The 13,364-nt window shown below is 41.5% G+C and overlaps 1 protein-coding gene across 6 annotated transcripts; it reads right to left on the bottom strand.

The window, feature by feature from the left end:
* Positions 1–164: 164 nt before the first annotated feature.
* LOC119269939 (zinc finger CCCH domain-containing protein 44-like) lies at positions 165–12,948 on the bottom strand. Of its 6 annotated transcripts, none has more exons than XM_037551883.1 (17): positions 12,598–12,948; positions 12,379–12,458; positions 11,549–11,742; positions 10,344–11,229; positions 10,119–10,240; positions 9,941–10,000; positions 9,003–9,053; positions 7,718–7,788; positions 7,389–7,546; positions 7,094–7,210; positions 3,622–3,678; positions 3,466–3,510; positions 2,642–2,707; positions 2,220–2,285; positions 1,807–1,872; positions 1,389–1,454; positions 165–1,042 (listed from the first exon to the last, which is right to left on the bottom strand). In XM_037551883.1, exons 1-17 carry the CDS (start codon positions 12,687–12,689, stop codon positions 531–533), a joined length of 2,709 nt encoding a protein of 902 aa, XP_037407780.1. In that variant the 5' UTR covers positions 12,690–12,948; the 3' UTR covers positions 165–530. The 6 variants fall into 6 exon arrangements, with proteins under 6 accessions (XP_037407780.1, XP_037407781.1, XP_037407783.1 ...); XM_037551884.1 differs by having other exon boundaries at positions 7,094–7,207; XM_037551888.1 differs by having other exon boundaries at positions 745–1,042; positions 1,378–1,454.
* Positions 12,949–13,364: the final 416 nt, after the last annotated feature.

The following is a 13,364-nucleotide window of genomic DNA, read 5'->3' as shown; positions in this document are numbered from 1 at the left end:
GAGGAATTCTCCGCCGTATGGCATAGGAAAATTACGCTGCGATGTGTTCACCTGGTCATAACTAACTTCAACAAAAGATATGTAAGCCATAATAGTTTGTTGGGAATGTGGCTAAAAAACAGATCATAGATTTACAAGAACAGTGATAAACAAAACATTTGCCATGAAAAGTCAAAAGTTTACCAGCTTTTATTCAACAAAATGCGGGCATGAATCAATTAGGCCCAAACTATTGCTGTCAAGATCCAATCTACACTGACAACACAAAACAAATCTGAACTTCTATGCTATGGGAATTACCTGTATCAAAATTCGCTAAAAATGACTATGTTGCTAAAATAGAGAGGAGCAAGGAGTTGACTGTACAGCAAGAGAGTTTTCCACTCTGACCATCTCCTACCCAAACCAAATATCCACAATAACATATCAACTATAATGGTGCCCAGCTCAGTTACAATTAAGCAAAGGAACGAACAAAATTGTACTCCCAAAGCTTTCCAAGCAGAATGCAACGCAAAAAGGCCACTGCACTAATGCAGCCGCATGGCATCTATCAGCAACATGGAGGCTCTCCCCCGCCTTGATCTCCCTGCTCTCCACACGCGGAAGCCCTCAGGGAAGTACCCACTTTGCTGCCACTCCCGCATTTGAGCCATTGGGTATGGCCCATGCTCTCGCCCCTGAGGATCTATGTACATCCACCCTTGATCTGACTTGCCTGTCCCATTCACAGTTACAGGATCACGCACCATGGCTTGTGACGTACTGCATGCAGGCCCCGTGTTTCCATCCAGATCATTGGAAGCATGGACTGTAGGTACGGTGACCCCATTGACAGCTTCCGGTCCATCATGTGCATGCGCAGCGATCCCATTAACGGCTACTGGTCCATCACATTTTGCCCGTTCTCGCTCACGCTGCTCCATGTGAACATCCTCGTCGTCATCACTGACCAGATCGATGACATATTCCTTGTCACCACCAGTGTGATGACTAGGACCATTTCCATCATCCTCGTTGTCGATATCAATGACTCCAGTAACTGCAGTAAGTTCACAAGATTATTTTTTACTAGGGAAGGGAAACAGGCAGAAAAGCAGTTACTATCACATGGCTTAGGAATAGTATTTCAATGCATTTTATATTGTGGGATTGATCAAACCTCCCTCCATACAACCAGAATAGTAAACCATGTATGTACGAATGGGTAAAATGCAAGCTAAATGCTAAACATCTTTTTCACAGTCCACTGCGTTCTAATTACTTGCGTTATTAATAAGACCAAACTCATAAATTGATGGAAAATGGAGCTCAATATGCAGCGTAAAAAAATTCCGGCAAGTTAAAATGTTCATAACTATCGAAAGGGTGGAGTACCAAAATTTGACCTGCGTTCAATGGAGTGTGCAATCCAGGAACAGGAGTGCCACCATTACAGAGGGTTTTGCCGGCAGCTGCAAGGATTAACATGGATACATAAAGATCCAACTCTAACAATAGCAATTGCATGCAATCAATAAATCAGGAGACATGGAAGAAGATAGATAAGAGTAAAATACTAAAATAAGAGGACAGCTCATAGCAGACACAATCACCGATCCTCGGAAACAGGTAAACTATGCTCATATGTGAATGTTCTTATTTACAGACATTATATCAGCATGTTAGACACAAGTGGAACTCTTCATAGAGATCACACATAGTGCTAACTCCTCACAAGACCAGTAGCTCAATATGCAGCATAAAAAACCTCCGGCAAGTAAACATGTTTATAACTATCGAAAGGGTCGAGTAGCAAAATTTGACCTGTGTTCAATTGAGTGTGCAATCCAGGACCAGGAGTGCCACCATTACAGAGGGCTTTGCCGGCAGCTGCAAGGATTAACATGGATACATAAAGATCCAACTCTAACAATAGCAATTGCATGCAATCGATAAATCAGGATACATGGAAGCAGATAGATGAGAGTAAAATAAGAGGACAGTTCATAGCAGACACAATCACCAATCCTCGAAAACAGATAAACTATGCTCATATGTGAATATTCTTATTTACTTACATTATATCAGCATGTTAGACACAAGAAAGTAGAACTCTTCATAGGGATCACACATAGTGCTAACTCCTCACAAGACCAGTAGCTCAATATGCAGCATAAAAAACCTCCGGCAAGTTAACATGTTCATAACTATCAAAAGGGTCGAGTAGCAAATTTCACCTGTGTTCAATGGTGTGTGCAATCCAGGACCAGGAGTGCCACCACTACAGAGGGCTTTGCCGGCAGCTGCAAGGATTAACATTGATACATAAAGATCCAACTCAAACAATAGCAATTGCATGCAATCAATAAATCAGGAGCCATGGAAGAAGATAGATAAGAGTAAAATACTAAAATAAGAGGACAGCTCATAGCAGACACAATCACCAATCCTCGGAAACAGATAAACTATGCTCATATGTGAATATTCTTATTTACAGACATTATATCAGCATGTTAGACACAAGAAAGTAGAACTCTTCGTAGGGATCAGACGTAGTGCTAACTCCTCACAAGAACAGTAACTCAATATGCAGCATAAAAAACCTCCGGCAAGCTAACATGTTCAGAACTATCGAATGGGTCGAGTAGCGAAATTTGACCTTTGTTCAGTTGAGTGTGCAATCCAGGACCAGGAGTGCCACCATTACAGAGGGCTTTGCCGGCAGCTGCAAGGATTAACATGGATACATAAAGATCCAACTCTAACAATAGCAATTGCATGCAATCAATAAATCAGGAGCCCTGGAAGAAGATAGATGAGAGTAAAATACTAAAATAAGAGGACAGCTCATAGCAGACACAATCACCAATCCTCAGAAACAGATAAACTATGCTCATATGTGAATATTCTTATTTACAGACATTATATCAGCATGTTAGACACAAGAAAGTAGAACTCTTCATAGTGATCACACATAGTGCTAACTCCTCACAAGGATCGTATAAACTATGCTCATATGTGAATATTCTTATTTACAGACACTATATCAGCATGTTAGACACAAGAAAGTAGAACTCTTCATAGGGATCACACATAGTGCTAACTCCTCACAAGGATCGTACTGAACTTTACTGGGGCAACAGCCGCGCGAGGGGGATAGCGTACGTTGCAAGTCAAATGTTAATAGTGGCTACAAAAGTGGAATGTGTAGCATTAGTTCCTTGCAATTTGTCTGATATTTAAGTAGTTTTTTCTCTAAGCGCCAAACGAGTGCTGATTTGCTATTCCATTTTCAGGTAGCAGTATAGAGAGGGCATGCAGATTTCATTTTATTTGCAGTCTACTACATAAGAATAGCTGGGCGACCGGCTGGATAGTTGCGATCAGCTGCCGCTGCAATCAGGACGTCCACTCTCTACTTGGCAACGGCTACTAACAATGCAAAAGATGCAAATAAGGAAAGAAAGAATTGCTGTAGAGTACCTTCAAAAACAACTTCACAGGCAGCGTCATGTCGCAGAGATGCACCTGGAGACAGAGAGAAGATTGCCAGTACGTTAATTAAAGAAAAGATGGGTATAATAGTCTCTTCAAACATAAGCTTTCAGAAAAAACCATATCTGGTTACCAAATACAAACCTTCTAGTGATTCATCTATACCAACTTCCAAAGGGTCAACTACTGTCTGTATCACACCTGAGAAAAGAAAGGAGAGTAGATCTTTATATTGAAAAGTTTGATCTAATAGTAAGAAGTAAAGGCTTAAGCAGTGAAACTTGTTGTTAGGTAGAAAATTAGAGGTGACGAATAGAAAATATACATGGAATGGAACCCTAAGGGAGAAAACATGGTGAAAATAAACTCAACTCCAAAAATATTAATCGACTCATGACATGCACCTCAAAAATAGAACGCCAGATTATAACGGTGCAGTTCTGAATACAAACAAATTTACAGTCAACACTTTAAAGTTTGCACACTAGGTATCTAACCTAAAAAAGGAAAGCATAAGCAAATATGAAACTGGGAAGAAATATGAACCATAATTTATGTTGGATCCAGATTATACATTGAAGTAATATTGCATCACTACAGAAATAGTCAAGTACTTTCCGGTAAGAAAATCTAGTATTTGTTATGAAAATATATAAGGCATCTAAACAAAACAAAGAGAGGAAAGACCCAGTGCTAGAAGGTCCCACACCAGGTGGGATCTAGGGAAGGATTATATGAGGCGTGCCTTCACCCTGCACAGTGCAATGCAGAGGGGCTGCGTCGAACCCGGGACCTCTTGGCACAAGTAGGGAGTACTTCACCGCTGTGCCAGGTCGATCTTTAAAAAAAGCATCAACAACACAAAATTTTAAAGCAATCTGGCGACAAATTTGTTCATGCAATAGCTATTCGCTTAAAATTAGGACCCACTGCTTTATTTTAATATACCTATATATGCACAACCCTGTGTTTAATACGGAGCATGTGATCTGAGTCATTGGTGGTAATATGCTGAGAATACAAGGTGCAAAGGCATGCCTTCACCCTGCACAGTGCAATGCAGAAGGGCTGCGTCGAACCCGGGACCTCTTGGCACAAGTGGGGAGTACTTCACCACTGCGCCAGGTCGGTCTTTAAAAAAAGCATCAGCAAACACAATTTAAACACAATTTGGCGACAAATTTGTTCACACAATACCTATTCGCTTAAAATTAGGGCCCACTGCTTTATTTTAATATACCTATATATGCACAACCCGGTGTTTAATATGGAGCATGTGATCTGAGTCATTGGTGGTAATATGGTGAGAATACAAGCTGCAAAACATTGAAGGCGTATTATGCTAAATCCACCCGAACCTACCTATCTAATAGCAGGTTATACCATCGCTTAAGTTAAACTTGCTAGAATATCATCAGGGTTTGACTAGTTGCTCCAGTCAAATTCCAGCAGAAATTGCGAGCTGGGGTTATAGTACAGTTTGTTTCCTTATTTAACGAAGCTTGAGACTATGAAAATCGGACGATGCTTTAGTTTGATCACTAGGATGTAGCTAAGGTACTGATTGAGCAAATAATTTAGGCTTCAACAGCTAAATTTAGATGAACCGAGATTGAATCGGGATAGTTGCTAAATATTGCTCGACCTAACCATATAGGCCTCACCAGCTAAAGTGGTCAAGCAGTTTAGGCCTTATTGCCACTTGCACGCATTGGTGCAGTATTGCTCAAATTATCCACACTTGTCGTGTCAGGAATTCAGTAACCACGTGTACATACTACCAATTTGTGTTGGCCACTCCTCCATGCGCTAGTTTCAAGTGCAGGTGTTCCAGAAGTTTTACAGGGAGCGCCTCCTAATGCAGATGCCTCCTAGTGCAGATGCAACTAACGCACTGGTTTCAATGGGCTACTGAACGATGGAGGTGGCCGAAAACTTATCTCAGCTTTCTTCTAGGACTACAAATGTCTCTTGATAGCACACACGGTGCATCAATAATTGTTATTAAATGGAGTTGTTTCAGAAGGTAACATTCATGTTTTAAATATATAAGATAAGTGTTATAACATTTAGGCATGCAATTGAAAAGGCCAGTCTATTACTATCTATGTCAAAAATTGGTGGGCGTCGCAGGAGTTTGGCTTCTCCCTGACATTGGCAGTTAAATGGTTTTCTGTGTTTATGGAGGGATGGCCTATCCCTAGGCATGTACATGTACATAAACCTTGCTGTTTTGGCAATTTTTATCAATGCATCGAGACATCAATCTTTGATGTTTTCTCTAAATAGAAAAAAAACTTGGGTGCAAAAAGGAAGTGGCCAATGTAAACATAATGTTCAATCAATTGACTCCACAATGTTTGGTAAACAGGTCACAAAGTCAATATTTATAGTTTATACAACAAAAGCAAAAAAAATCCAAAACGTTTCCTTTTTCAAATGAGCATAACTTCTGAAACACAAGACCTGTGTTGACTCGTACTTCTAACACACATGCACATGTTCTGCATCGACCATGTTACAAAATAGGTGACGGCTCCTTTTTCACATAAAGGATTAGTATTTCAAAAGGATCATAAAAGAACTGATGTAAGGCGTCTTCATGGGGATCTCTGAACACCTCTGCACAGGTAAGTTACTTGACAGTTGAACCTAAATAAGATGGCAATTAAAGGACCAAGACTATAAATATATTGAAAGGAGAAGCAGTTCAGGAATAGTTTAAAACACGACCAAATTTAATGGTAAATAACTCCAGATCAACTAATAGATGAGTCATCCAAGATAAAGTACACTACTGCATTTAAGTTCTGGATGATGTGGAAATCTGGATGTAAACAGCCTATGTTTTAGAGGAGTTGATGTTTGGCATTCCCTTGTAGTCATATTATGTTATGTCAACTGAATGTTTACAGTGGGTTTTCATAGTCTGATGTCTACTCTTATACTCCCTCCGTTCCTAAATATTTGACTTTCTAGAGATTTCAACAAGTAACCACATACAGAGCAAAATAAGTGAATCTACACTCTAAAATATGTCTATATACATCCGTATGGGGTAGTCCATTTGAAATCTCTAAAAAGATAAATATTTAGGAACGGAGGGAGTACATCGTACCAACTCCTAAGCATACATACTATATGCATTCACAGCCACATGCATAAATTCAGATACTTAGGCGGTATTAGTCATATTCACTCAAAATTCGTTCACCTCCGCACTATATTTCATTTACTTGCCTGCTTGTAAATACTAAATCACAATCTTCCCTGACAAACAATTCCCATGTAAAACTTCTACAAGGGTAAATACAATCAAATGCTGGACTTAGTAAAAATGATATGGAAAACTTATGCAGCAACTTCACACAAGAATTGTGCAGTGACAAAATCAAATGGTTGGTGACAGTATAATTAACAACTAAAAGTTCTCCAAAGAATCAGCAAAGAAATAACTTCTGTAATGTTGTTTTCCATAATGGGAACCAATGGGGAGATATTGGATGGAGGATGCAATGTTTTGAACATATTTGGCAGCATAAGAATATACAGCTTATAGAATGAAAGATAAAAAAATATCTATATAATTAAGAACAGAAATTTCAAGCGTTTGTACCTCGACTCCCTTGAAAAGGGCTCCTTGCTGCTGATTCAATCTCAGTTTCTTTACTCCCTTCTTCTGCATCTGGAATAACTTCGGGGATCACCTCAAGACGTTGCTGTCTTTCTCCTGCTTTGAACATATTTGGCAGCATTATGAATATAAAGCTTTTAGAATGAAAGAGAAAAACAACTACTCCCTCCATCCCAAAATAAGTGACTCAACTTTGTAATAACTTTAGTCCAAAGTTAGTACAAAGTTGAGTCACTTATTTTGGGACGGAAGGAGTATTATATATTTACATTTGTACCTCGATTCCCTTGAAAAGGAATGTTCACTGCTGATTCAATCCCGGTTTCTTTACTCTCCCCTTCAGCATCTGGAATAACTTCCGGGGTCGCCTCAAGACGGCGCTGTCTTTCTTCTGGTGTGCTTAGAAGCATTTTCTGACAACTTATGTCATGGATAGTAAGAATTGGTCAAGGAAAAAAGAACCACACAAAGTTTCTTTCCTGTGCATTAAGTCGTAGGCTGGCAATACACGATAGTAAAATAATATGAAAAATTATACAAAACTACAAATCACAAGCATGGCAAGTTACTGCTGCATGATCAATACAGTCAATCTGGAAAGGATATTCCTGACGCCACCCCTTCTCACGCGCTCGTTCCAACTCCATTTCCAATTTTCGAAGCTCCTTATCAAACCACTAAAGGAAAAAAAAGGCAACTTTGCCAATTATTGCGTAGAAGCATATGGATATCGAGAAAGAAACGATATATATTAGTAGGGAGCACTACTATTCAGTTTCATGAGAACCCAGATTTTCTCTTTCAAGCTCCATATGGTATCTATATAACAAACATAAGCAAGCATGCAATCAAGGTAGCATTCTACTAAAAACATCTAAAAAGTTTCCTTTTGAAGAATGGTTGGGAAAATCTAATAACCCATGAGTACGCCATTAAATCCAGCCAACTTAGGAAAAATGATATCCAACCACCTAGCTAGAGGTCATTCCAGCGCCGGACCTAAAGCCTGATCTTAAAAGGTCATGTCCACACTAAAAACATTGGTTGATTTTCAGGGAAGAATATTGCATTCATAATCTTCTTAATACAATATCTGTCTATTACATTTTACCTTTATCAGGATATGGAGAAGGCCGAAACTGTTCAGGTGTCAAAAAAACAGTCCAGACCGACTCAGCTGAGCATGAACAAGTCTACCCTAAACTTCTAATACTACTTCCTCCGCCCAGGTTTATTAGGCCTAGACCAAATCAGCAGGACCAAGGTAGCAAGTAATTATGTGTGGCTTTTTTAAGGCATTAATACCTCCTGCTGCTAGTTAGTGCCTCGTTTGGCATGTCAATTACTGCTGACTAGGCATGCAGCTACGAGCCCACCAACTCTCCTCCAATGATGCGGATGGATGCATGCTCACGCGCGCGCAGCTACGCATGTGTAGCGCAGACTCCGGCCTTTGGCATCCTTCTTTACGCCTCGGCAATTAATTCAAAGCAGAAATTTGTACACAATCACCAATGGGGCCTAGTAAAAACGGACGGGGTTCTTGTGCTCAAGGGCCCAATAAACCCGGACAGAGGGAGTAGAAGACTTCAAATATCAAACTAAAGACAAAGACAAAACAACTACTGGTAAATATATACAAGTTCTAACACAGGCCAAGGTTGAAAGTGTGATACTCCTTTATGCAGTTAAAGTTAAGACTTAAAAGAGTACATAAGAATCTTTTGCTGAGTCATGCACTATCTTACTCAAAAAGATTTATAATCAGCTGGCCTCTTTCTATATTGCTTCAGATAACAAATTAGTTATAAAAAATTTCCCATTTATATGTATTTTCATTCAATATTTACCACAATAAAGTTCCAAATTGAAGTGATCAGAGTGCACTTACATGATTTACTATGTCTGCATGTACACTTGCCGCTTTTTCCTCTAACTCAGCCTGTCAAAAAGGAAAAAGCACAAACCTGAGCATTAAGAGAAGCACACGAATGTTTTAAAAGGCTAAAGTAAAACAAGAGACTGAATGACACTAAAAAGGGATAAAGAATAAGCCCTTCAAACATTTTCAATATATCAGAAACTAAAAAGCACAAAATTAACAAGCTGGCTTGTACGGTACCAAAATATTTGCTGTCTGATCTCATGTGCACTTTCTACATTACCCCCTCCAATCAAAGAGTGACACCTTGGGACATGTGGAGTCTAAATTTTGGCCAAGAATGTAGTCGTGAATATTAAAATACTTAGATTGATTTCATTTCAGGAAAATCATATGGGCAGATCTATCTCAAGAATACTTCATAATTTGTATTTTAATCTGGTTCTACAATTGTTACAGGAGAAGCTGCTAATCCAAAGTGTATTTGGAGAACTTACTGCCCAGAATGACATTTATTTTATAACCAAAAGGAGTAGACTAAATACATCAATGATTAGGTATTAACAAACACAGGAGTTTCCTGACGAGACACTCAACATTTTCTATCCTACATAATCTCAGTTACAGAAATACTCCCTCTGTCTCAAAATGTAACTATGTTAGGCGTTTTTTGATACAAAGGGAGTATCAGAAAATGTCTTACATTTTGAGACGGAGGGAGCAGTATCCAAAAGGACTACCGACAGTCAATTCCTTGAAAAGAAATCCCTTCCTTATGAGTTATGACTAAATAATGTAGGCCTGATCTTCCTCCTCAAGTATTATTTGTTAGTCATGGAAGCATCAAATGGGAACAGAGAAGAAAGAGAGATAAATGCCTAGACCAATTTGACTACAGACGCATAGCACAAGGAGCGCAAACATTGCAGTTAAAAAAGAAAACTTACAACAGTAGGCCTTTTGAAGAGCTCTTTCTTGGCCGACTTCAGAAGATCATTGCACTCATCCTGTTATCAAGAATAAAAGAGAATTATTTGACCAGGCCAGTTCAAAAAGAAGGCTGTATTTGGAGTAGGTGACCAGGCCAATGCTAAAATAAATCCTACTGGAGTGAACAAAACATACCTCCTCAAAGTCCTCTTCTGATAGCATCGAGATCTTGACATCATCCCACATACCGGAAACACATAAAAGAACATCTGTAAATGTATTCTTAATCTTGTATTCTTCTGAAGATTTCTTAATGCCTGTTATGGATGTTTTCATGGGGTGAGAAAATTAAGGCCTCCCTTAGAATGGGAAAAAAATAGCAGGATCATCAGAAGACGAGTGGATTCAACTGGACATTACCTGTAACTAGTCCAATCTGGTAATATTTCTTAGTCATCATATAAGTATAACTCTTGAGATCATTCTTCACTCTGACCAAACAACCAATAACCTTCTGTTCAAATGTGTCTAGCTCAGTCAGAAGTTTTACAACTAAGGTTCTTCTCAGATAAATCAGATTCAGGTTATTCGGATTGAGAGCGGCAAGACAATTCTTGTTTGTTCCTGAAACACTCTTAGGAATTATTGGGTCTATTCCTGAAACACTCTTAGGAATTTTTGGCTCCAAACTATTCCGAGGCTTCTTTTTCACCGTGTAACCAGTATCATCCACAGATCCATCACTTTCATCCTCTGAAATTGCATTTGCAGAAAGATGCGTTTCCACCAGGCTATGGATCATGTTGTACTTAATTTTCTTTTTGTTAAATAAAGAATGCAGGTTCTCATCACACATGACAGATTTCTTCTTCTTATCATGTAGATGTAGATTTTTCTGTCGAACATACTCCCTAACAACTTCAGCAACTTTGAAATGGTCAAGAGGCGTGCTTGTATTCTTACCAATACATGATAGGAATTCTGTTAGCTCTTTTGAAGCCCACCCAACATATGTTTTCTTCTCCAGCTTCTTTCTCTTCAGAGTAGCTTGCACTTCATTTGGTTTGTCCATTGTGTCAAGAAGAGATGATGGCCCAGCACCATCATTGTCACCCAATGGCTTTCCATCTGTCTTGTGATACTCATTCGAATCATTCCCTTCTTTACACTGTAGGCTTCTTTTATGACGAATACTTGCGATTTGCAAGTCGAGCAATGTAAAACGCTCCTTGTCATTAAGTACTGACCAGTAATCTTTAAACAATATTTCATAGTTCTCCGGGGTACCTCCGAAAGCAACCTTTGCCTGGAGATGCACATGAACTCTTGTCACAAAAAGACAAAAGGAAAAAAAACCATATTGGATGAGTAAACTGGCGTTTTTATTTAAACCAGCCTGACTTCTATCTACTAAGAAATCCAACACAAGTGCAGGTGGGCAACTTGCAGGTAAATATATGGTGAATAGCTTTATGGTAAGCAACAAGGCTGTTAATTTTTGGGGGGATGGGGGAGGGGGGTGACAACTAATGGAATAGCATGCGTGCTAATTGGAACTTGAGTACCACTTTGAAATGGAAGCTCGTTACTGTAATTCAAAAATGGGCCTGGGGCATGCATATTACCTCTTCACGGTCATCTTTCTCAGTCGCTACTGCCATATTAAAACAGCTGCGGCAGAATCCCATGCTGAATTCGTTGCTCTGCTTCACTGGGATGAAATCAATTTTTCCAAAGCAGTCTCCACAAGTAGAGGAACTTGGACAGCACAAGCATAAATAGAGTGCATCACTTCCGCATTTAGCACATTTGTGCCAATCTGAAAATGGTTAAAATTAGGCGAAAGCACCAATGTCATTATTTTACAGGACAGAAGTAAAAGAAGCATTTGATAAATTCAAGCTATATATGGTAACAATCAAGACTGTAAAGTGGACACCAAGAATATGAGCTTCCGTTGTAACATGATCTGCTTATGCCTGCAAAGTTTCCAGTTGGAGATATTGCATTGCTGGAACGCAGTTTGCCTTGCCATCATGCTGCATGATGCTGGAACAATGATAAAGCATATGTTCTAAAAGGATGAGCATCCAACAGTATTTTCTTTTTCATGGAAGGAAAGGACAGGGACATGAACAACAGGGATTTCACACACATGCACGATATATGATATAGGATCCTCCGCCGTGACCAAGGAACGAGTAACTGAATTTGAGCACGCAGAAAACAGGTGCACGATGTAGCGTCAATTCCAGTAGCAGGCATGCATGGTAAAACAGCTAGGTATGAGTAAGCATAAACGCCCACCACGAATGTATATGTATTGGTCCTTGGAGTCAAGGAATGAGTAATTGGATACGAGCACGCAGCATAACAACTGCACAGATGCAGTGCCGATTCCCACGGCAGTCACGCATGATGAAACAACTGGGAATCATTATGCGTAAGCGCTTACCACAAACGTATTGCTCACTGGAATCAATGAAGTCGTCCTCCTTCCCCACGCAGCACGGGTGGTAGCTCTTGAGGCAGTTCCTGAAAGGCGGCACGGCAGTGCAATTAATATTCAGCGACGATTATGACCGGGCGATTCGCCGGCCGCCGACGCGGCGCGGGTCTCCCGCGGAACAGAGGATGGAGAAAACCCTGGGGCGCGGCGAGGGGCGGCGCTCACCTGGAGTCGCAGACGCGGACGTCGCCGGCGTCCTTGCAGACGAAGCACTGGAACTCGGCCATGTCGCCGAGCTTCATCCCCCACCGGCCCATCTTCTCCTCCTCCCTGCCTCCCTGCCCCAGCGCGGCGGGCGGGCGGGCGGCGGCGGTCGGCGGGCGGCGCGACGGCGGGTAGGGTTTGGGGATGATTGGAGGGGGCGGAAATGGATTGGAACGCGGCGCGGATTGGTGCGGGGATGCGAAGGGGAAACTGATTAGGAAGGTGTTAATGCGCCCCGGGAGGTGAAGGGGAGGAGTCGAGCGAGCGAGAGCCGCGGGGTTGAGTGGGGCGGAGGAGCGTCGGGGTTCAGGTGGGGAGCGGCCGTTTCCGGTCGAGGCCGCGCGGGGCGGCAGAGCCAAGTGTCGCCTGGCCCGTCGCCGCGTGGCGGGCGGGTCGGGTCGCGTCGCGGTCGTTCGCGTGACGTCTGACGGCTTCCGGCGCCGCATGTGCGCGCTGGCGCGCTGCGGTGTACAGGCCCGACGACAGCCCGTTCCGTGCAGTGCGACCACGCGATCTGCGTTACTGCGTATCACCTGCCTGCCCCGATGGGGAAACGGGGCTCCGCGAGGCCTGGGACCAGGAACTGCCTAGCGTTGATCGGGCAACCTAGTCCAGCGGAACCGGGCACGCTTCTATGCTCTGCCCTGCCCCCATTCCCATACTGCCATGCGTCCGGAGCTCCCTGTCCTCTCGCAACAAAGAAACATGCTAGTACATGGTGATCATCC

The sequence above is a fragment of the Triticum dicoccoides genome, chromosome 3A (genome assembly GCF_002162155.2).
Source record: "Triticum dicoccoides isolate Atlit2015 ecotype Zavitan chromosome 3A, WEW_v2.0, whole genome shotgun sequence".
In the NCBI taxonomy this organism is placed as follows: domain Eukaryota; kingdom Viridiplantae; phylum Streptophyta; class Magnoliopsida; order Poales; family Poaceae; genus Triticum; species Triticum dicoccoides.
The sequence above is the reverse complement of the archived record's forward strand: the minus strand, read 5'-3'. Positions and strand labels throughout refer to the sequence as shown.

Coding starts and splice junctions, on each gene's coding strand:
- LOC119269939 (XM_037551883.1), bottom strand. CDS start 12,689: ATGGGCCGGTGGGGGATGAAGCTCGGCGACATGGCCGAGTTCCAGTGC. Junction 12,459..12,597: donor GTCCGCGTCTGCGACTCCAG/GTGAGCGCCGCC, acceptor GCCGCCTTTCAG/GAACTGCCTCAAGAGCTACC. Junction 2,708..3,465: donor CTGTGAAGTTGTTTTTGAAG/GTACTCTACAGC, acceptor TAATCCTTGCAG/CTGCCGGCAAAGCCCTCTGT.